The following is a 20,257-nucleotide window of genomic DNA, read 5'->3' as shown; positions in this document are numbered from 1 at the left end:
CCGTCCTCACTGCGCATGCTCCAAGGGAGGCCTCCGGTATCGTCCTTACTGCGTATGCTCCAAGGAGACGGCACCATCTTAGTGAGTTGAGGGGATGTGTGTGCTTTTCTTAGTGTGAACTCGTAGGATATATTTGACAGGAGGGTTATAACGTTAGATCAAGTACATTTTTGATGCAGAAGGCAAACTGCTGGTAGGACTCTGCGGCTCAGGCAGAGAGATGCCAGACTGTTTTTAGGGCCGGATGTATGATCGATCGCCCTTGGGTGCCGTAGAGAAGGGTCGCTGCGCATGCGTGGTCCAGCCTCCCTAGTCGAGGCGAAGAGTCGAGAGGAGTGCAAGGTCAGTCAATAGCGGCAGAAGGCCAGTGGCCGATTTTCCGTCTCTGTTGCGCAGCCCTGTGTTAAGGGACTTCATTGTGGGAGGTTATGTGCCCTGTGGTGGCAGGCCTTTTGTAGTTAGTATTCCATTGTTTTCATTGCCTTGACGTGAAATTGCGCATCTTCAAGTGTTCACGGAAACTTCTGCTTGTATCTGGTTTTTTAAAAAATTATTTAAAATGATTCGGATGCTTTACAGAACAGTAATTTATGCCAGTGGGCTCGCAATTGCACTAGCATAAACCTGACTGTAAGTCTCACTTGTATTTTCGTATGGAAATAACCGACAAATTAAGCAGTTATGTGTCTGCCTTCGAAGTAAATTTATTATCAAAGTGCGCATATGTCACTATTTATAACTCTTGCGGGCAGACACAATAAATCCAATAAACATGATGGAAATATTGCACCAGCAAAGCGGGCAACCAGTGTGTGAAAGATAGCAAACTGCAAATACAAAAAAGAGAACAATAAACGGAAATAAAGGAACGTCCTAGAAATTTTAGGGAACACGTTTAGAGTATGGAAAAGATGGAGGATATGAGAGAAGGGGATGCTGCTCCTTTTTTATGGGGGGGGGGAATTTGAAATTTCTCACTGACCGACTTTCATCTTTGTTTTGTGGCTATCTGGAGAAATACAAATTTCAGAATTGTATATGGATACATGCTTTGATAATAAATGAACCTTTGATGAGGATAGAATCATTGCAAGCAATAGGATGAGAAGTAATATAGTCAAGGTAACTAGACGGTCGTGGGTTTGCAAAAGATTTTGCTAGATAATCTGTTCCTTGAGATGGAGACAGGTCAAAAAAGGGGAGAGAGGTGTTAGATGGACCAAGTGCATTTGAGAGCCGGGTGGAAGTCGGTGGCAATGTCAATGAAATTGAAGCAACACCAATCCCATCATCAGTGTAGTGGAGAAAGAGTTGGGAAGTGTTATCAGAGTAGGCTTGGAACATGGATTGTTCCATGTGGCTGACTAAAAGGCAGGTATAACTGGACCCATGCAAGTGCCTGTGGCTACATCTTTGGTCTGGAGAAAATAGGAAGAGCATTAAGAGAAGTTGTTAATAGTATCAGTTCTGCTAGACAGGAGGGTAGTGGTTCATGGGAACTGGTGGTGTTCGATATCAAGAACGAAGCAGGGAGCCTTGAGGCCTTCCTGTTGGGGGATGGAAGCATTCAGTGTCTGAATCAGAATGGGGTTTATTGTCTCTGACATGAGTCATGAAATTTGTTGATTTGTGGCAGCAATCTTGTGCAAGAGATGCAAATAACTATAAGCTGCAAAAATAAATACTGCAAAGGTTGAATAAATGAGACGATCAGGGCTGGGGAACTGAAAGTTGGTGTGGTGCAGAGTATGTGAAGTTTAAGTTGGAAGGGACTGTATAAAGGAGGACAAAATGGATTTAAGATGTGATGACGCACATTCAGTGGAGCAGGAGCAGGTAGAAAGAACTGGGTCTACCAGGGCAGTTAGGTTTGCAGATCTGGGATTGGACGTAGAAATGAGCAGAGCATTGTAGAGGAACTGAAATCAGCGGCTGTACAGAGAAGATCCCCAGAGTAATGAGGTCAGTAATGGTGCATGAAATGGTGGGACCTTGGTTTGGTGGTAAATGAGAGGAAGTGTCCAAGAGCTGCCATCTGGTTTCAGCAAGGCTGAGGTCAGTCTACCAGACTTCAATGGCATTGCCCTTGTCAGGGTGTTTGATAGGGAAGTTGGCATTAATGCAGAGAAAGTGTTTGTGATAAGTCAGCTAAGATTCTATCAGGCATTATTTTAATGGCAATGTAGGTATGACGGGCTCAGTCCTTCTGTTTCTCATAAAGATCAATGGCTGCAGCATACATTACTTCTGCCTTCTGCATAGGACTTTGTACCCAATACATTCTTTTGAAGCTTCATCACTAATGTGATGTAGGACATGTGGAAACAAAGTCCTATGAACAATGAGATAACCAGATAATCTGTTTTGGTCAAATTGGTTGAGGAATAAATTATATCATTTACCAGAACATTTACCAAATGGAAATCTTTCCAGTTAACTATGAAGCTAAGTTGTTAAATAACTACCGTAGTTTTTTTTTTTTGCATAACTTGACCACTAAAGTCCTGTGTGTGTAGTTTTATTACAGAGGGAGCAGAATCAGTCAGAGCTGCTCTGTTTCAGATAAGATATTAAGCTGGATGAATGTAAATAATTGCTGGGCCAATTTCAAAGAGCATTAAGAGAATTAACCCCAATGTATTAGGAAATGTTTTCTTTCTCAGATAAATTATTGTGTCGTTATCATATTGCTGTTTTTAGCAGTCAAATCTGTGAAAATTGATGGTTATTTCCAAGAAAACTGCAACAACTGCATTTTCACTTTCAGAAAGGTTAAGATGAGGGAACACACACCAATCCTTGTAGAGGGAGCAGAAATGAGGAGAGTGAGCAATTTCAGGTTCTTGGGTGTTAATATCTCTGAGGATCTAAGCTGGTCCCACATATAGATGCAGCTAAAAAGAAGGCAACTCAGCAGCTATATTTCATTAGTAGTTTGAGCAGATTTGGACTGTCACCTAAAACACTTGAAACTCTTGAGCATTCTGACTAGCTCTATCACCTTCTGGTATTGGGGGGGGGGGGGTATCGAAGTAAGCTGCAGAGAGTTGTAAAGTTAGTCAGCTCCATCATGGATACCAGCCTCAGTATCCAAGGCATCTTCAAGGAGTGGCATCCATGTGACGACCCCCACCTCAGAGGATATGCCTTCTCACTGTTATCAGATAGGAGATATAGAAGCCTGAAGGCACACACTCAGCGACTCAGTAACAGCTTTTTCCTCTGTCATCTGATTTCTGAACACTATTCACTACTTTTTTAAATGTTTCTGCACTACTTATTTAATGTAACTATCTGATATGCATACTTACTGTAATTCAGTGTTTCCTATTGTACCGCTGCTGCAAAGTTAACAAATTTCACGACATATGCTGGTAAAATTAAATCTGATTCTGAATCTGACAATACTTGCAAATAAATACAAATCTTTTTGATTCCGTGATGTATCTTAGGAAATTACACTAACTTAACCACTAAAGTCTATCAATAATTTAACTTGTGTCCTCATACCTCAGTTCTCTTGGTTCATTCGGCTCCCACTACTTCATGACTCTTCTCATACTCTTGATCTCCTCAGTAACTTTCAGTTCCCTGGCCCTGACCACCTCATTTTCACCATGGATATCCAGTCCATCTACACATCTGCCCCCCATCAAGAAAGCCTTACAGCTCTCTGCTTTTTTCCCCAATAAAAGAACCAACCAGTTTCCGCTCCACAAACATCCTACTCCATCTGGCAGAACTAGTCCTCACCCTCAACAGTTTTTTCTTTGGCATCTCCCACTTTTTTCCAGACTCGGGGTAGCCATGGGCAATTGCATGGGCCCCAGCTAGGCTTGCCTCTTCGTTGGCTACATAGTACAGTCCATGTTCCAAGTCTTTCTCCAGTCATGTTCCCCAGTTCTTCCTCTGCTACACTGACGACTGCATTGGTGCAGCTTCATGCACCCATGCTGAGCTTGTCAATTACATCAATTTTGCCTCTAACTTCCACCCTGTCCTCAAATTCACTTGGTCAAAAGACATCTCCTTCCCCTTTCTCGATCTCACTGTCTCCATCTCTGGAGATCAACTGTCAACTGACATTTTTAATGAAGCTACTGATTCCCACGGTTATCTTAACTATACCTCTTCCCACCCTGTCTCCTGTAAAAATCCTCTTTTCTCAGTTCTTTTGCCTCTGCCACATCTGTTCCCAGGATGTGGCTTTCTATTCCAGGACATCAGAGATATCCTCCTCCTTTAAAGAATGGGGTTTCCCTTCCTCCACCTTTGCTGTCTCACCTGCTCCCTCCATCCTTCCCTTGTCTGTTGGACTCGCCCCATTAATCTCCCTCCTGGCACTTATCCCTGCATGGCCAAAGTGCTACACCTACCCACTCATCTCCTTCATCTCCTTTCTGACCCCAAATATTTCTTCCAGGTGAGGCAACGCTTTACCTGCGAATCCATGGGGTTGTTTATTGTGTTTGGTTCCCCTGATATGGCCCCCTCTATATTGGTGAGACCTGTTGTAAATTGGGGTACCTCTGCTCCATCCGCCAAAAGCAGAACTTCCCAGTGGCCAAATATTTTAATTCCAATTCCCATTCTGACATGTCAAGATGTGGCCATCCTCAGGTTGGAGGAGCAACACCTTCTCTTCCATTTAGGGGGCCTCCAACCTGATGGCATGAATATTGATTTCTCCTTCTGCTCCTCCCCCTCTCTTCTATTTGCCATTTTGCTCTCTTTCTTCTTCGCACCTGCCTATCACTTCCCTCAGGTCCTCTCCTTTCCTTTCTCCTATGGTCCATTCTCCTCTTGTATCAAATTTATCTTCCTTTCCAGCCCTTTAACTTCTCCGCCCACCTGGCTTCACCTATCACATTCTATATCTTCCTTCCCCCACCCCCACCTTTTTATTGTGGAGTCTTGCCCCTTTCCAGTCCTGAAGAAGGGTCCTGGCCCAAAAACATCGACTGTTTATTGATTTCCATAGATGCTGCCTGACCTGTTGAGTTCCTCCAGCATTTTGTTGCTAAGAATTTAATAAGTGTTTTTTTACACTTTTGTTGAGAACTTGTATTTGGATTCAATGGTTCTTTTCAGTTGCATCTTAATGATTAGTCTTTGGAAAGCTGACTTTCAATTTAACTTGGAAATTTGTTTGTAAATCATCAGCATCTGATGGGAGCAGAAGTTCCTGATCTCTTTTATGCTGTGGACCAATACCTTTAAGCAAGGGGTCCGTGGACCCGTGGATGGGAGGATATTTGACCATCGATGTTGAGCTATATTGTTAGGTTATTGTGGAAAGTATAATTGTGTATTATTCACTACTTGGTATGTATGGAGGAATCAATATTGTTGTTTTTGTTTAAAAAAAACTTCAGTGCTGGAAAACAATTTTTAACGCGGATGTTTTTTAAACTTGATAAGCTAAGTAGAGTTTCTTTTTACCCGACTTGGTATGTAAAAGACAAAAATCTTACATTTACACAACAGCTTTCACTTCTACTTTTAGCATAGGATTTTAAAAAGTATTCTAAAGTTATGTTAATATAAGCAGATAATAATCAAACATTAAGCAGTCTTCAGTTCTTATTTTAAATGTAAGTAAGTTCAAGAAGCTTGCAATTAATCTTCAGATTTTTTGTAAATTAAAGTTAAAAGCACAGGCTGTTCCAGAGATTGTATATGCAAAAGCAAAATGTTAAGACAGTGAGGTTGTGTTAATTGGCTTGCATCAAACTGGGCAACATTGGCTTAGTTATTTGCACCATTGTGACTGAGTTCCAGCTGACAGACCAGATCACTTAGCATATCAAACATGGTAACAGATATAGGAAATCAATAGCTTTTGTGTACTTATAATATTTGTGTATTCAGAGATTACCTTGAGTGTCTGGGATTTCTTTCCTCAGAAGTTTGTAGACTATTTGTGTGAATTACATTGTGACAAAGGTGTTTGAACATTCAGAGGTGTCTGTTACTATAGATATGAAATTCAAAGGAAGCATTGTCAACTCAAAATATCGAAGGAAATTATGTTATTGTAACTATTGAAATTGTATTGTATCAGCTTTTGTTACCTTTTGACCTTGTGATGTCCCTTTGGGTTGGTGAGCCTCTACCCAGACTGTGTCTAGTTATGCCTGCTTGTTGTGATAATTAAAGACTTCTTTCCTACCAGCTTCAGTGTATCTCGAGTAATTTCATTCATAGTCACAATGTAGGATTTTATACCAAATACATTCTTCTAAAGCTTAGTCACTAATACAATTTAGGAAACAAACAATAATGAGATAACCAGGCAATCTATAATGACCATATTTATTGAGGGATAAATCATGGCCAAAGCTTTTTGGAGACTTGTACTATTGTTTCCATGGGGTACTAGTTTATTATTTTTAGGGTTATTAGGAAGCGGTAGCATTGATCTTGATGTAGCACTAAGACTTTGCTGTAGCAGCTATAGTGATTGCTAAAGATATATAACTGTAACTTTATGTCTTGTGAAAACTAATTTGCAAGACAATTTTAAAATAAACTGTACAGGTTGTCAATTTTGTGTGAAGGATAACCTGGGTTTATTACTAGAGCTTACACTGTCAATAGGAATACCTTTATTTCCTTTGCACAGCTGTACTTTGCTGATTCAGTCCAATATTGTTACAGTGCTGCTTCCCAAACCCATTGTAATATTAAGTAGTGGAATGTAATAAAATCAGCTCTTTTTGTTAAAAAAATCTCAAAATCATGTAATGGCAAATATTATTTAATCTGTGAACCTGTCTGTAACTTTATTTAGAGTTAACTGGTGAAACAATTATTTTACATTTTGTGTTTTTTAGAGAAGTGCAGTTTAAATAAATCCAGAAGTATGTTAAATTAGCTAAAGGAAAAATTTGCTGTGTGACATTTAATTCTTTGATATGTTTATGTATTTATAAATTTCTATCTTTGTAATTACAGGTTTTTAGTAGACCATGGATATCTATACTACCCAACCTGACAAAACTTCGTGGTGACTAAAGTAACACTAAATGTTCATGAGGATTTGCATCACATTCCAGAGATCTGCAGTACACTTGTATGAATACGATAGGTTTAACTATTGTAAATGTTAAAAATCTCATTCTCCAATGAAGCATCCAGGTTTATCAGTAATCTTGACTTTTAATTTTTGCATATTTGTTTGTGGTTTACATAATGGCACAAATTACAGTTCTGTCACTGTGCGAAAGGGCAGCTCTGTGCCAAATGAAGGATCTAATTTCCTTTCAAATCTACCAACGCAACGTGACCTAATAGTGAAAGAAGGAGCAAGTGTGTTGATTGAATGCAATGTGAACAGTAGCCAGTTTTACAACATTGTATGGTACAACTCAAAGGGAAGTCTCCTTGAGGAAAACAGCAAAACAGGTAGTGTAAACTTCAGATCACTCAATTATAATTTGTGTTAATTTCTTTCATGTTATATTCTTTCAAAGCAAATTCATTAAAAGTAGTTTAATAAAAAATGGACCCATGGAATTGTATGAAATGTTGAAGTTACAGTTTATAAGTAAAATCTCTGATTTATCATGTAGTGAGTGAAGTGTCAGATTTAGAGAAGGCAATAGTTTTGCATTACAAAGCAACCACTTGTAGAAATTGCTGTTTGCAAGTCAATTATACTTGGATGGAGTAAACATATACTCTTAAGAGATCCGTAGTGTCAAGTTTGCAAAGCAGATCTGAGGGGAGAAGTAAGGTTCAATTCAAAAGACTACATGGGGATTGGTAAAAATTAACTGAAATAGATCGTGAGTAGTGATTGTTAATGAGGTTTTTAAAAAAGGAGGATGGGAAAGGGACATAAGCATGAAATTAGGAAATGATGGTAAATTCAGAATGTTGTAAAGTGCTAGGACTGAAGATGAAATGTGGTTTACTTTGTTGAAATTAGGGGCTTCATTCTGCTGTGGAGGAGATGGTGCTAGTATTTGGAGTTGAAGAATGACTTGGTATGGATAAGAGGCATCCTAAGTAACTGACTAATGGAAACAGGATCTGTCTACAAATACTTCTTGGATTTGGGAATGTTGCTTGAGGACTGGATAACTCACATGTTAGGCAGCAGTTTAAAAAGCAAGCCATGAAACAGTAATGACAGGCTAATCGGGAAGGACTAAGAGCTAGGAGTTACGAGCGAATGCAGAGGAAATTTATTATAATGTTCATGGACATCAGGTACAACAAATACGTGGAATGGTTGGAGGAGCTGAAATTGCTCTTAGATCTGAGGCTAAAGGGGGACAATACATATATTTGAAATCAGGAGTTGTTTTGATAGAGTGCATAAAAAACTTGCTTTTATGTGGCAAGGGGTCTAACCAGGAGAGACAAATTTAAGTCATTTGACAATAGAATTAAGTGCAACTTAGGGAAATAGATCTTTAGCAGCAAAATGTATGAGCCTGCTTGAAAGGATGGTTAAAGTGGATTTAGTCATTTTTGAAAGAATCTGGAAAAATATGTAAAGTAACAAAAACAAATTGTAGGTTGATGGAGAAAGAATGGGTGAGTGGGGACAATTGGTATTGCAGCATGATTACTGTGAAGAGAGATGATGTTTAAATTTGTGCGTTATTTGCTTCTATGAAGACTTACATTTCTTTCTTAATTAAACAGTTGGAAAATGGCTTATTTTAGACGGTGGAGAACTGAACATCACCAGTGTTACATTTGCAGATCGAGGTCGTTACACATGCGTTGCAACAAACTCTCATGGCACTTCAAGCTACACAGTCACTCTGCGTGTTGTCTTTACCACAGGCGATATGGGTATTTATTATATGATAGTTTGCCTGATTGCTTTTTCTATTATTATGATACTGAACATCACTCGCCTCTGTATGATGAGCAGTCACCTCAGGAAAACTGAAAAAGCAATCAATGACTTTTTCAAAATGGAAGGAGCAGAGAAGTTACAGAAAGCATTTGAAATTGCAAAGCGTATTCCTATCATCACATCAGCAAAGACACTTGAGCTGGCTAAAGTAACTCAATTTAAGACCATGGAGTTTGCCAGGTATATAGAAGAACTTGCTCGGAGCATTCCTCTTCCACCTCTTATTTTGAACTGCCGAGCGTTTGTAGAAGAAATCATTGAGGCTGTGCGGATGGATGATGCAGAGCAGGCCCCAGATGAAGAGAACAAAGAGGGCCAGGCAGTAGGCTGTGACGATGAGATCTATACTATAGGTACTGAAATGCAATGCAGCTGTTCACCTGCAGGGGAATCTGATGACTCATACATGCATGAGGAGTGTCAAGAGATTGCTGTTCAAGTCTCAGTACATTCTCAGTCAGAGAAGCAGAGCATTGACAGTCTTTCTCAAGGAAGCAACCAATTGGAACACTGAGAAGAACTTGTCCAAGATAAAGACAAAACAGATGGTGTTCTGTGTGAAAGTCGCATGTAAATAGTGCAAGTTTTCTTTGATACAGGTGAATTTTGATAAAGAAGTGTACAGTAACTAAAGAAAATGGCAACAGCACAATTTTTAATAAGATGGTAATATTCAATCCATACTGTGCATAATTTCCACCATAATGACAGTCAATACATGTAGCTTGTGGCCACTGGTGCAGTAAAACATTGAAAACCTACAGCACAATACAGGCCCTTTGGCCCACAAAGCTGTGTCGAACATGTCCTTACTTTAGAAATTACCTAGGGTTACCCATAGCCCTCTATTTTTCTGAGCTCCATGTACCTGTCCAGGAGTCTCTTGAAAGTGATTGAAATGTTTGCTGCCACAGGTATCCAACAATGCATGGTATCAGTATAAATGATTTTTCTATATTAATATGTAGTTGTTTGATAATCATATATTTAATGGATGTTCAGGTGACTTATTTAAATTTATAGAAAGAACAGAACTGTGTTATTTAACAGCAACTGATTTAATGCTGTGCATTCTTGGAAATATTAGCTTGTCACTTGTAGTGATCAAAAACCATAATATGACAAGTTTTCAGATGTGTCGGGGGGAATGAACTTGATGTTACGTTGAGTTTGATTTTCTGTGGATGCACCACCAACTGAATTGTAAGTTGCAAAATTGGATTAAAAGTGATTGTCTACCACTAGTTCATAATTGTTGGGAAAATGCATGAGGTAAAGTTATAGCTAGTAATTCCTTGTGTTTGCTTTTAATCCAACAAAAGGATTGAGTTAATAGTGTTACCTCCTTATCATTCAGAAATGTATATTTTAAAACATTCTTAAATTATTTTACTACACAGAAGTATACAAGGATTTTCCATGTTGATTTTGATAGAATCCCTGAATTTTATTGCAAGTTCAAGTGTTTAATTATCTTTAGTATTTCAAACAAGGAAATTTTTTCCTATACTTTGTTACTTGCATTAATCCCTCTGTCAACCAGCTGTAGCATAGTTTAGTAACAGCTGTGATTGAAATGTCTTGAGAACTATATCTAAGACGTGTCTATTACAAATTTGCATTAGTAGCATCAATGAAATGTCAATGTTATGTAGCATTTTGGTTGAAATGCAGTGGTGCTTTAAATTGAACTTTCAGAAACTGCATTAGATTGACTTATACCTCAACTGTTCATTTTACTTTAATAAGAGCCAATTTGATTAATTCCAATAGTGGTGTTTCAACTCTGCTAGTATAAATGCTGATGTTTAACACATCTATGGCTCAAAATACTATAGGGATCAATGCATACAGGATTGTATTTTTCTCATTTCCTCGATTATGATTGGTTATCAATTATAAATAGAATATTTGAAAAATTCTCTGAAGTTTCTACTTTATCCATTTTCAAAGTGTTAGCTAACTAAATGTCTGCTGTTGGAGAAAAAAATCTTTAGGGTGTTGCAATTGTGAGATGTTGTTCTGTTGTGATATGTATTCCGATTTCACTTTTGTAGAAACTACGAAACTGTTGGTACTGATGCTGTGACTGTTTCATCAGTTATATTCTGATATTAAAATAATTATTCCATGTACAAGCAGTTTTATTAACAAAGCTGTATTCAATTAATCTTACAGGTATAAAACAATGAAACTTTCTAAGCAAAAAAAAATTAAAATTAAACAGCAATTTACAAAGTACAGTTCAGATTGATAATACTGTGTTCTGTGAACAGTTGATATGATGTAGAGTACTTCACTACATTTTTGCAAACATAAGATGACATGTTTCCAAGTTCCCTTTGTGTTTATACTATGTAATTATGTTGTGTGAACACCAGAGGGAAACCCTTGCACATAGGTTTTATTATATATAAAACACTGTAGCACAGGATCAGATGCATTTGCCCACAATGTTGTGCTGAATTAATTAGTAATCAAATGCCCAAATAAACTAATTCCTTCTGTCTACACAATGTCCATATCCTTCCTCTTCCTGCACTAATAGCATTTCTTAATCTAATAATATCTTTAAAAGATCTGCATGAACTTTAACTGGCTCTACCAGAGAAGAACTGATTAAAAGAACTATAGTGCTGTATTTAATAAGTTATTTTTTTCCCCTTTTCACCCTGATTTACCTGCTGCTGTTTTTTCTGTGTGAGGCTCTTTAAGGCTAATTAAGCACCAAAAATTTCAATAATGCGGTCAGTCAATTGTGAATCTTGGATTTAGCTTGCAACCCCACTAACCTTGTGGGAGGGGGACATCAGTAGAATGCACATTGCTGTTCCTGCTCTATGTTGTGAGCTCCACAGGACCTTCCAAATGTGTTGTAAGGGACATACAGTTACAACAATCTATGTGATTGAAATTGGTTTAAAATTCACCTCATTGGACTTGGAAAGTTCTCTATTTCTCCTTTAAAACAATTGAAGGGAAATTGTCCGGTGGTAGCAAACAGCACTTGTCTGTCATTTACCGTGGTTCCGGTCAGAGACAGTCATGATGATCAATTGGATATTGAATAGTAGTAGTAAGGAATCAGCACCTGATGACCCATTTCAAGATGGTGTACAGGCGTTAGATCGGCTGATTTGAGTGGTGTCACAAAGCAGACGCACTCAATATCAGTAAGAGCAAGGTATTGATTGTGGACTTCAGGAAGGAGAGGGTGGGAGAACAAACACCAATCCTCATCACGGGGTCAGTAGTGAGCAGTTTCAAGTTCCTGTGTGTCAATATTTCAAATCATCTATCCCATGCCCAACATATTGATGCAATTACAAAGAAGGCATGACAGTGACTATACTTCATTCAGAGTTAGGGAGATCTGGTATGTCACCAAAAACCCTTGAAAATTTTTGCAGATGTACTGTGGAGACCATTCTAATTATTTGCATCACTGTCTGGTATGGAGGTGCCAATGCACAGGATTGGAAAAAGCTGCATTGAGGGTTGTAAACTCAGCCAGCTACGTCATGGGCACTGGCTCCCCATCATTGAAGACATCTTCAAAAGGTGGCATCTATCATTTAGGACCCTCACCATCCAGGAAATGCCTGAAGTCATGCACTTAATTTTTAGGAACAGTTTATTTCCCTCCACTATCAGATTTCAGAATGGTCAATGAACACTACCTCACTATTTTGCTCTCTTTTTGCGCTTTTTAAAAATATTTCTTGTAAAATATCAAATTTTTTTATGTACAATATTTTCTTTGTTACAAACAACTAATTTCAAATCATGTGTCAGTGATAATAAACCTGATTCTGATGCTGACCGTAATGTAGAAGAAAGTGGAGATGTTTTTTGTTTGAATAACAGTATATAATCTTAAGTTTGTTCCCTAGTTTTGCATTAATGACTAGCTTCAGCCTGAATCCAAGCATATTATTTGCAACAAATGGATTCATGGCATGATAAAGAAGGGAAATATTCTGCCATTGTGTCTTGCTTCCTTGTCCTTTCTCTGTTGAATATTTAGTTTCTTTTTGGAAATATTATTGATCTTGCTTCCACCATCTCTTCATTCAGAGCTCATAGCAAATTAGTGGATTTCGTCTTAATCCACGTTGCTTTTGATTTTTGTGCTATTTGTTTTACATTTCAATTGGCATTAGTTTATCTGTATACCTATTCTTTGTGATCTCCCATTTAACCATCTCTGCTCAAAGAAACAATAATGGATTTTTGCCCTTGCACCAAGTTCCATCTGCTTTGGAACCTGCATTGAATGTCACCATAAGGTCCTTTGGCAAACCTTTTCCAATACACTACAGTGCCCTGCACAGTAAAGACACGTGACAGCACCCTGAAAAAAGTTGGAGCTATCTTTATGCAAAGGAGATATTTTCCTCATAAAAATGAATTGCTGCCTTCAATATGCCAGTACAGCCTATGGTTGGCTGTGCAAAGTGTTTTTAAAGATCACTACCTCGGATCTGATAGAAAAAAAAACTGACTTGATGTCCTAGTGATCTGTGGGCTATCGTGACCAGCAGTGCCTGACATGACTCCTAAAGCAGGCACCCTATTTCTGAACTTTGTTGTAGTAGATGACAAGCCAGAAGAGGAAAAGATTCAAGGATATGCTCAAAGTACTTTGAAGGATTAACTCCTGTGAATCTTTGGTCCCTCAAAGTAGAGTATGAGTATTCAGGATGATACTGAGAACCTTAAGGTCATAGATAGGAACATACAGAAAATGTGTAAATAGCAGATGGGATGCACCACCTCACGAACTGCATATATATCAGCCCAATTTACAGAAGAGGCTGTACTTCAAACATTGGTCTTAGTAGGCATTTCAGAATGTATAACACAGGGAAAGGAAGCCAGCCATTCACAATACTGAAGGACTGCCTAAGAAGGAGTATTCTCAGTTAAGTTAACACCACCAGCTAGTACAGGGGATTTTCCAGACAGCAGCTTTGGAAGCATTTGTAGGTTATGGTACAGCATAGATCGTGACTTCAGGATTATGGTTGCTGTCTTTTAGCATTTAAAAAGTACCACCAGGCATCTACTCTAGTGATCAGTGGGTTCACAGGTCTGGTGGCCAGAGAGGTTAGTGCATCTTTCTGAGTCTTAAGTTATCAAGGATACAAAAGAGACACTCATTCAAGTTTGATCCTATGGTATTCAAAATATTTTAAATTGGCATCATTGTCAGAAGGCCTGATACTCTACTGTTCTATGTTCTAAATAAAATTTCACTCAAGAGGGAAAAGGAACTTTGCCAGTCATTTGTAGAATGGGTAAAATTGTAGAAATGAGAGAGTTAAATCCATATTTCTCTGCACTTGTAATTATCTCTGACTTCCAGAATTGCTTTTATTATCATTAATTAGCTATCAAATGTGACAAATTTAAGTAGAATTTTAATTAATGTCATGTTGATGAGAGACTTCTCTTATTTGCATAGTGCTAAATACTTTTGACCTTTCAAAGGTTATTTTCACTTTTTCAGTATTGTCTAGTCTTGTTACTACATAGCTTATTTTCATTGTTGAGATTTAAGATAAATGTTACATTTTGCAATCCAAAATATTTGATTTGTCTGGGCACAAGCTCAACCTTTTCCATTGAACTTTTTTTGTTAATAACCAGATGTTATAATAAATGTTTCATTTACTTATTTAATGGTCAGTTGGAATGATCCATCCTGATTTTGTCTCCATCTTCACAGAAGATGCTCCACAACTAATTCAGTTTAGCACATGTAATGTTCAAAGACCAAAGCAGCATGGTGGCACAGCTGTAGTCTCATAGTTCAGGAAACTTGAGCTCTGCTGCTGTCTCTGTGGAGTTTGCTTATTCTCCCTGTGATTGCATGGCTGGGTTTCCTCCCACATTCTAAAGACTTGAGGTTTGGCTGCTGTAAATTACCCCAAGTGCTTACATTAGAATCTTACGATAGTTGATGGGAATTGAGGAGAACACAGTCATTTTTGTGTTGTATTAATGTAAATGTTAACCCAGGAAATCATAGACCAGTGAGTCTTACTTCAGTGGTGGGGAAGTTGTTGGAGAAGATCCTGACAGGCAGGATTTATGAGCATTTGGAGAGATGTAATATAGGGATAGTCAGCATGGCTTTGTCAAGGGCAGGTTGTGCCTTATGAGCCTAATTGGATTCTTTGAGGAAGTAACAAAACACATTCAAGGTAGAGCAGTGGATGTAATTTATATGGATTTCAGTAAGGCTCTTTCAGAAAAAAATGAGGCATGGGATCCAAGGAGACTTTGCTCTGTGGATCCAGAATTGGCTTGGCTACAGAAGGCAAAGGGTGGTTGTACTCTGCATGGAGGATGGTGACCAGTGGTGTTATACAAGGATCTGTTCTGGGAACCCTCCTCTTTGTGATTTTTATAAATTACCTGGATGAGGAAGTAGAAGGGTGGATTAGTAAGTTTGCTGATGACACAAAAATTGGGGGTGTTGTGGATGGTCTGGAAGGTTGTCAGAGGTTACAGCGGGATATCGATAGGACGCAGAACTGGGCTGAGAAGTGGCAGATAGAGTTCAACCCAGGTAAGTGTGAAGTGGTTCATTTTGGTACGTTAAATTTGAAGACAATATAATATTCATGGCAAGACTCTTGGCTGTGTGGAAGATCAGCGAGATCTTGGGGTCTGTGTCCACAGGGCACTCAGTTGCTTTGCATATTGACAGTGTTGTTAAAAAGGCGTAATGTGTGATGGCCCTTTTCAACTGTGGGATTGAGTTCAAGAGCCATGAGGTAATGTTTGAGCTATATATGACCTTAGTTTGATACCACTTGGAGTACTGTGTTCACTTCTGGCCACCTCACTACAGGAAGCATGTGGATGCTATAGAGAGAGTGCAGAGGAGATTTACAAGGATGTTGCCTGGATTGCAGAGCATGCCTTGTGAGAATAAGTTGAGTGAACTTGGCCTTTTCTCTTTGGAGCGACAGAAGATGAGAGGTGATCTGATAGGGTTGTGTAAGGTGATGAGAGGCATTGATCGTGCGGATAGCCAGAGGCTTTTCCCCAGGGCTGAAATGGTTAACATGAGTGGGCATAGCTTGGGAGTAGGTACAGAGGGGATATCAGGGGTACGTTTTTGCACACAGAGAGTGGTAAGTACGTGGAATGTACTACCAGTGACAGTAGTAGAGGCAGATACAATAGGGTCTTTTAAAAGACTCGGATAGGTACATGCAGCTTAGAAAAATAGAAGGGTATGGTGTAGGGTAATTCTAGGCAGTTTCTAGAGTAGGTTACATGGCTGGCAGAACATTGTGGGCTGCAGGGCCTATAGTGTGCTGTAGATTTCTATTTCTATGAAATATGTGCTTGATACTTGCCATAGATTCAGTGGGCCAAAGGGCTTCTTTCCGAGCTGTTTGATGTTGACTTTATGACTCCAAACAGCTAAGACCGCAAGATACAGACACGCCAATGGGACCAGACAACATCCCAGCTGCAGAGAACTGTACTCCAGCAAATAACTACCTCCAACCAAGGTGATCCAGTAAAATAGCAGTTTTGTAGACAATGTTGAAAAATGCTCAAGTATGTCCTTTTTAGAAAAATGCAATCCAATCCAATTGCTCATTTATCAGCTTGACCATTATCATTATCAAATGATGGAGGCTATTGTAGACAAGTGTATCTGACAATACCTAATAACCTGTTCACCATTGCTAAGTTTGGATTTTGCCAAGACAACTAATGTGCTTTCTTAACATGTACCGAAGAAATGACTTCCAAAAATGGTGTGGCATTGACTGCTGTTGGTGTCAGAGAAGCTTTTATGTGAGGTGGACTGATAAATCTGGTGGTGCCAAAAGAAAAATGCTGTAATGGTTTAACTAATATGATTATTGTGGCTGCTAGAGATCAATCGTCCCTGTCTGAAAACTTGGAATTAGAATTTATTATTGTCCCATGTACTGAGTTATAGAGAAAAGCTTGCCTTTCATATTGTTCATACAGATCAGATAACTTGACAGTGCAATGAGGTAGAACAACAAAAAATTCCATTCACAAGTTTTCAGCAAATGAGACAACAATACCTACAGTGGCTTGCAAAAGTTTGGGTACCCCTAGTCAAAATTTCTATTACTGGGAATAGCTAAGCTAGTAAAAGATGACCTGATTTCCAAAAGGCATAAAGTTAAAGATGACACATTTCTTTAATATTTTAAGCAAGATAACTTTTTTATTTCCATCTTTTACAGTTTAAAAATAACAAAAAAGGAAAAGTGCCCAAAGCAAAAGTTTGGGCACCCTGCATGGTCAGTACTTAGTAACACCCCCTTTGGCAAGTATCACAGTTTGTAAACGCTTTCTGTAGCCAGCTAAGAGTCTTTCAATTCTTTCGATCCACCCCCGTGCTTAACAGTTGGAGAGGTGTTCTTTTCATGAAATTCTGCACCCTTTTTTTCTCCAAACATACCTTTTCTCATTGCGGCCAAAAAGTTCTATTTTAACTTCATCAGTCCACAGGACTTGTTTCCAAAATGCATCAGGCTTGTTTAGATGTTCCTTTGCAAACTCCTGGTGCTGAATTTTGTGGTGAGGATGCAGGAAAGTTTTCTTGGTCTTCCAGACCTCAACTTGACCGCCACTGTTCTTGTTAACTGCCATTTCTTAATTACATTATGAACTGACGAAACGGCTAGCTGAAAACACTTTGCTATCTTCTTATAGCCTTCTCCTGCTTTGTGGGCATCACTTATTTTAATTTTCAGAGTGCTAGGCAGCTGCTTAGAGGAGCCCATGGCTGCTGATAGTTGGGACAAGGTTTGAGGAGTCAGGGTATTTAAAAAAAGCTTTGAAATTTGCATCACCTGGCCTTTCCAAATGATGACTGTGAACAAGCCATAGCTCTAACAAGCTAATTAAGGTCTGAGACCTTGATAAAAGTTATCTGAGAGCTCAAATCTCTTGGGGTGCCCAAACTTTTGCATGATGCTCCTTTCCTTTTTTTTCCCACTCTAAAATTGTGCAAAACAAAAATAATACACTAATCTTGCTCAAAATGTTGAAAAGAATGCTTCATCTTTAACTTTATGACTTTTGAAGATCAGTTCATCTTCTACTCACTTAACTATTCACAGTAACAGAAATTTTGACCAGGGGTGCCCAAGCTTTTGCAAGACACTATATATTTAGCAAACTAAGCAGCATTTAGGCACGGACTGGTAAGTAGCAAGCGACATTCATGCTGCTAAATGGCTGGGAACTAACTAAAGAGATGCTCTAACTTGACATTCCAATGGCATCTTGGGGGTTACCAATGGCCATAAACTAAGATGAACAAACCACATGAAAATAGTGGGTATCCTGCACTGAACACTCCAGGATACCCTGAGGCTTTTCTGTCATCTATTTGGCGTACTGTACCAGAATCAGGTTTATTATCACTGATATATGAAGTGATATCTGTTGTTTGGTGGCAGTGGTACAGTGCAAAACATAATTAACTATAAGCTACAAAAAAATAAGTAGTAAAGAGGAATTCTGAGGTAGTATTCATGAACCATTCAGAAATATGATGGCGGAGGGGAAAAAGCTGTTCCTAAGCAGCTGAGTGTGTGTCTTCAGGCTCCTATACCTCCTCCCTGATGGTAGTAATGAACAGAGGGCAGGTCTTGCAAGGTTAGGGTCCTTAGAGATGGATGCCACTTTCATGAGGCAGCACTTTTTGAAAATGTCCTCAGTGGTGGGGGAGGGTTTTGCCCATGGTGGAGCTGGCAGAGTCCACAACCCTCTATAGTCTCGTTCAATCCTGCGCATTGGAGCCTCCATAACATGTCAGAATGCTCTCCACTATACATTTGTAGAAATTTGCTAGAGTCTTTAGTCACATACCAGATCTCAAACATTTAATGAAGTACAGCTTTGATTGTATCAACGTAGATCCTCTGAGAGGTTGATGCCCATGAAATTGAAGCTGCTCACTCTTTCTGCTGTTGACTCCTCAATGAGAACTGGTGTATTCCGACTTTCCTGAAGTCCACAATCAATTCCTTGATCTTGCTGGCAATGAGTCTAAGGTTGTTGTGACAATACTCAATGCCATCTGATATTCTGACAACAACAATGGTGTCATCGGTGAATTTATCATTGGGAATGTAATGGTATGCTCCCAATTCCAAGCACTCATTCCCTCCCCAACTGGCAAATTTGGTTGAAGAGCAGATTATTTACAAATTAGATTGCATTTACTTGCCCAGGCTACTTCAATAGCTCCTCCTGAACCTGTGACCTCCACCACGAATGGGAAGGGAACAGATGCATGGGAACATCATAATCTGCACAATCTTCTCCAATCATAGCCCATCTTGGAAATATATTGCTATTCTGCATTTTAGTTAAAATAGTTATCAAATGTGAGTAAGTGGAGCTGAGATGCAAATAAAATGAGTAGGACAAAAGAGAGTTTCCCTCCCAGCAGAATGATTCTCTAAGGTTAGCTAATTCTATTCCCACACTATTGGTGATGAACACTCTTTCAGTGCTGGAAGGAACAGGGTGGGTTAAGAAGCCAGGGGAATCCACCAAAAACTCATAAAGCAGGACTGCAATTTTCTGAAATCCAATCAGCAACATTTCAGAATCATTTGATAGATCAAAGATTGGCAGTTACTAACAAGTAACTCCAAATATCATTATGGTCTTAAAAATACACCAAATATCTAACAAATTTCAACAAAGAAAGTTAGGATTTAATTTATGCATCTAAATTAAAGGTATAGGAAAAATGTGGAAATTGAGCTGTTCCTGATTAACGCCAGGGTGCCACAGTCACATGCCAGTAGACCTGTGCTTCAGATCTCCAGAGTCCAGGGTTCAATCCTGATCTCTGTTGCTTTGTACATTTTCACTATGAATTTGTGGGTTATCTCTGGAGTTCTGGTTTCCTTCAACATCACAAGAAAATGTGAAGATTGGGAGATTAAATGACCATTGTAAATTGCCTCTAGTTTGTTGGTGAATGGTAGGATCTGGGGATGTGGGGAAAGAGTTTATGGGACCGAGGAGAATAAAATGTGTTAGTATAACATTGGATGCGTTATGTTCAGCAAGGATTCAATGGGCTGGAAGTCCTGCTTCTGTGTCATTTGTCTCTCCGATTATGACAGCTCCTTGGGCTAAAGCTAGTTTGATGTTCTAGGTCGGATGATCAAGATAACCTTGTGCACCAAGACTGATGATTCAACATATAAATGAAATATCCACACTATTTCCATTAATGGAGAAAATTGCTTCTTCGACATTTTTCTGCCATGGAAAATCAAGTGAAGCGTTTGAAAGGAGAGTTCCACTTGCACAATTTAAAAGACTCGGTGTCCTGCCTAA

General features: G+C 38.9%; 1 protein-coding gene across 2 annotated transcripts; it reads left to right on the top strand.

Moving 5' to 3' along the window:
* The first annotated feature begins 2 nt into the window (after positions 1-2).
* LOC140739302 (microfibril-associated glycoprotein 3-like) lies at positions 3-11,119 on the top strand. 2 transcript variants are annotated; one of them, XM_073067466.1, is made up of 3 exons: positions 3-342; positions 6,958-7,407; positions 8,659-11,119. In XM_073067466.1, the coding sequence occupies exons 2-3, from the start codon at positions 7,128-7,130 to the stop codon at positions 9,390-9,392; spliced, it is 1,014 nt and encodes a 337-aa protein (XP_072923567.1). In that variant the 5' UTR covers positions 3-342; positions 6,958-7,127; the 3' UTR covers positions 9,393-11,119. The 2 variants fall into 2 exon arrangements, with proteins under 2 accessions (XP_072923567.1, XP_072923568.1); XM_073067467.1 differs by having other exon boundaries at positions 14-81.
* The last annotated feature ends 9,138 nt before the right edge of the window (positions 11,120-20,257 follow it).

The sequence above is a fragment of the Hemitrygon akajei genome, chromosome 15 (genome assembly GCF_048418815.1).
Source record: "Hemitrygon akajei chromosome 15, sHemAka1.3, whole genome shotgun sequence".
In the NCBI taxonomy this organism is placed as follows: domain Eukaryota; kingdom Metazoa; phylum Chordata; class Chondrichthyes; order Myliobatiformes; family Dasyatidae; genus Hemitrygon; species Hemitrygon akajei.
This window is presented reverse-complemented; position numbering and strand designations above follow the sequence as displayed.

What these genes read in the sequence shown, in the direction of transcription:
- LOC140739302 (XM_073067466.1), top strand. Translation starts at nt 7,128, where the DNA reads ATGAAGCATCCAGGTTTATCAGTAATCTTGACTTTTAATTTTTGCATA. An exon ending in TGAGGAAAACAGCAAAACAG is followed by an intron (nt 7,408 to 8,658) that starts GTAGTGTAAACT and finishes TTAATTAAACAG; the next exon opens with TTGGAAAATGGCTTATTTTA.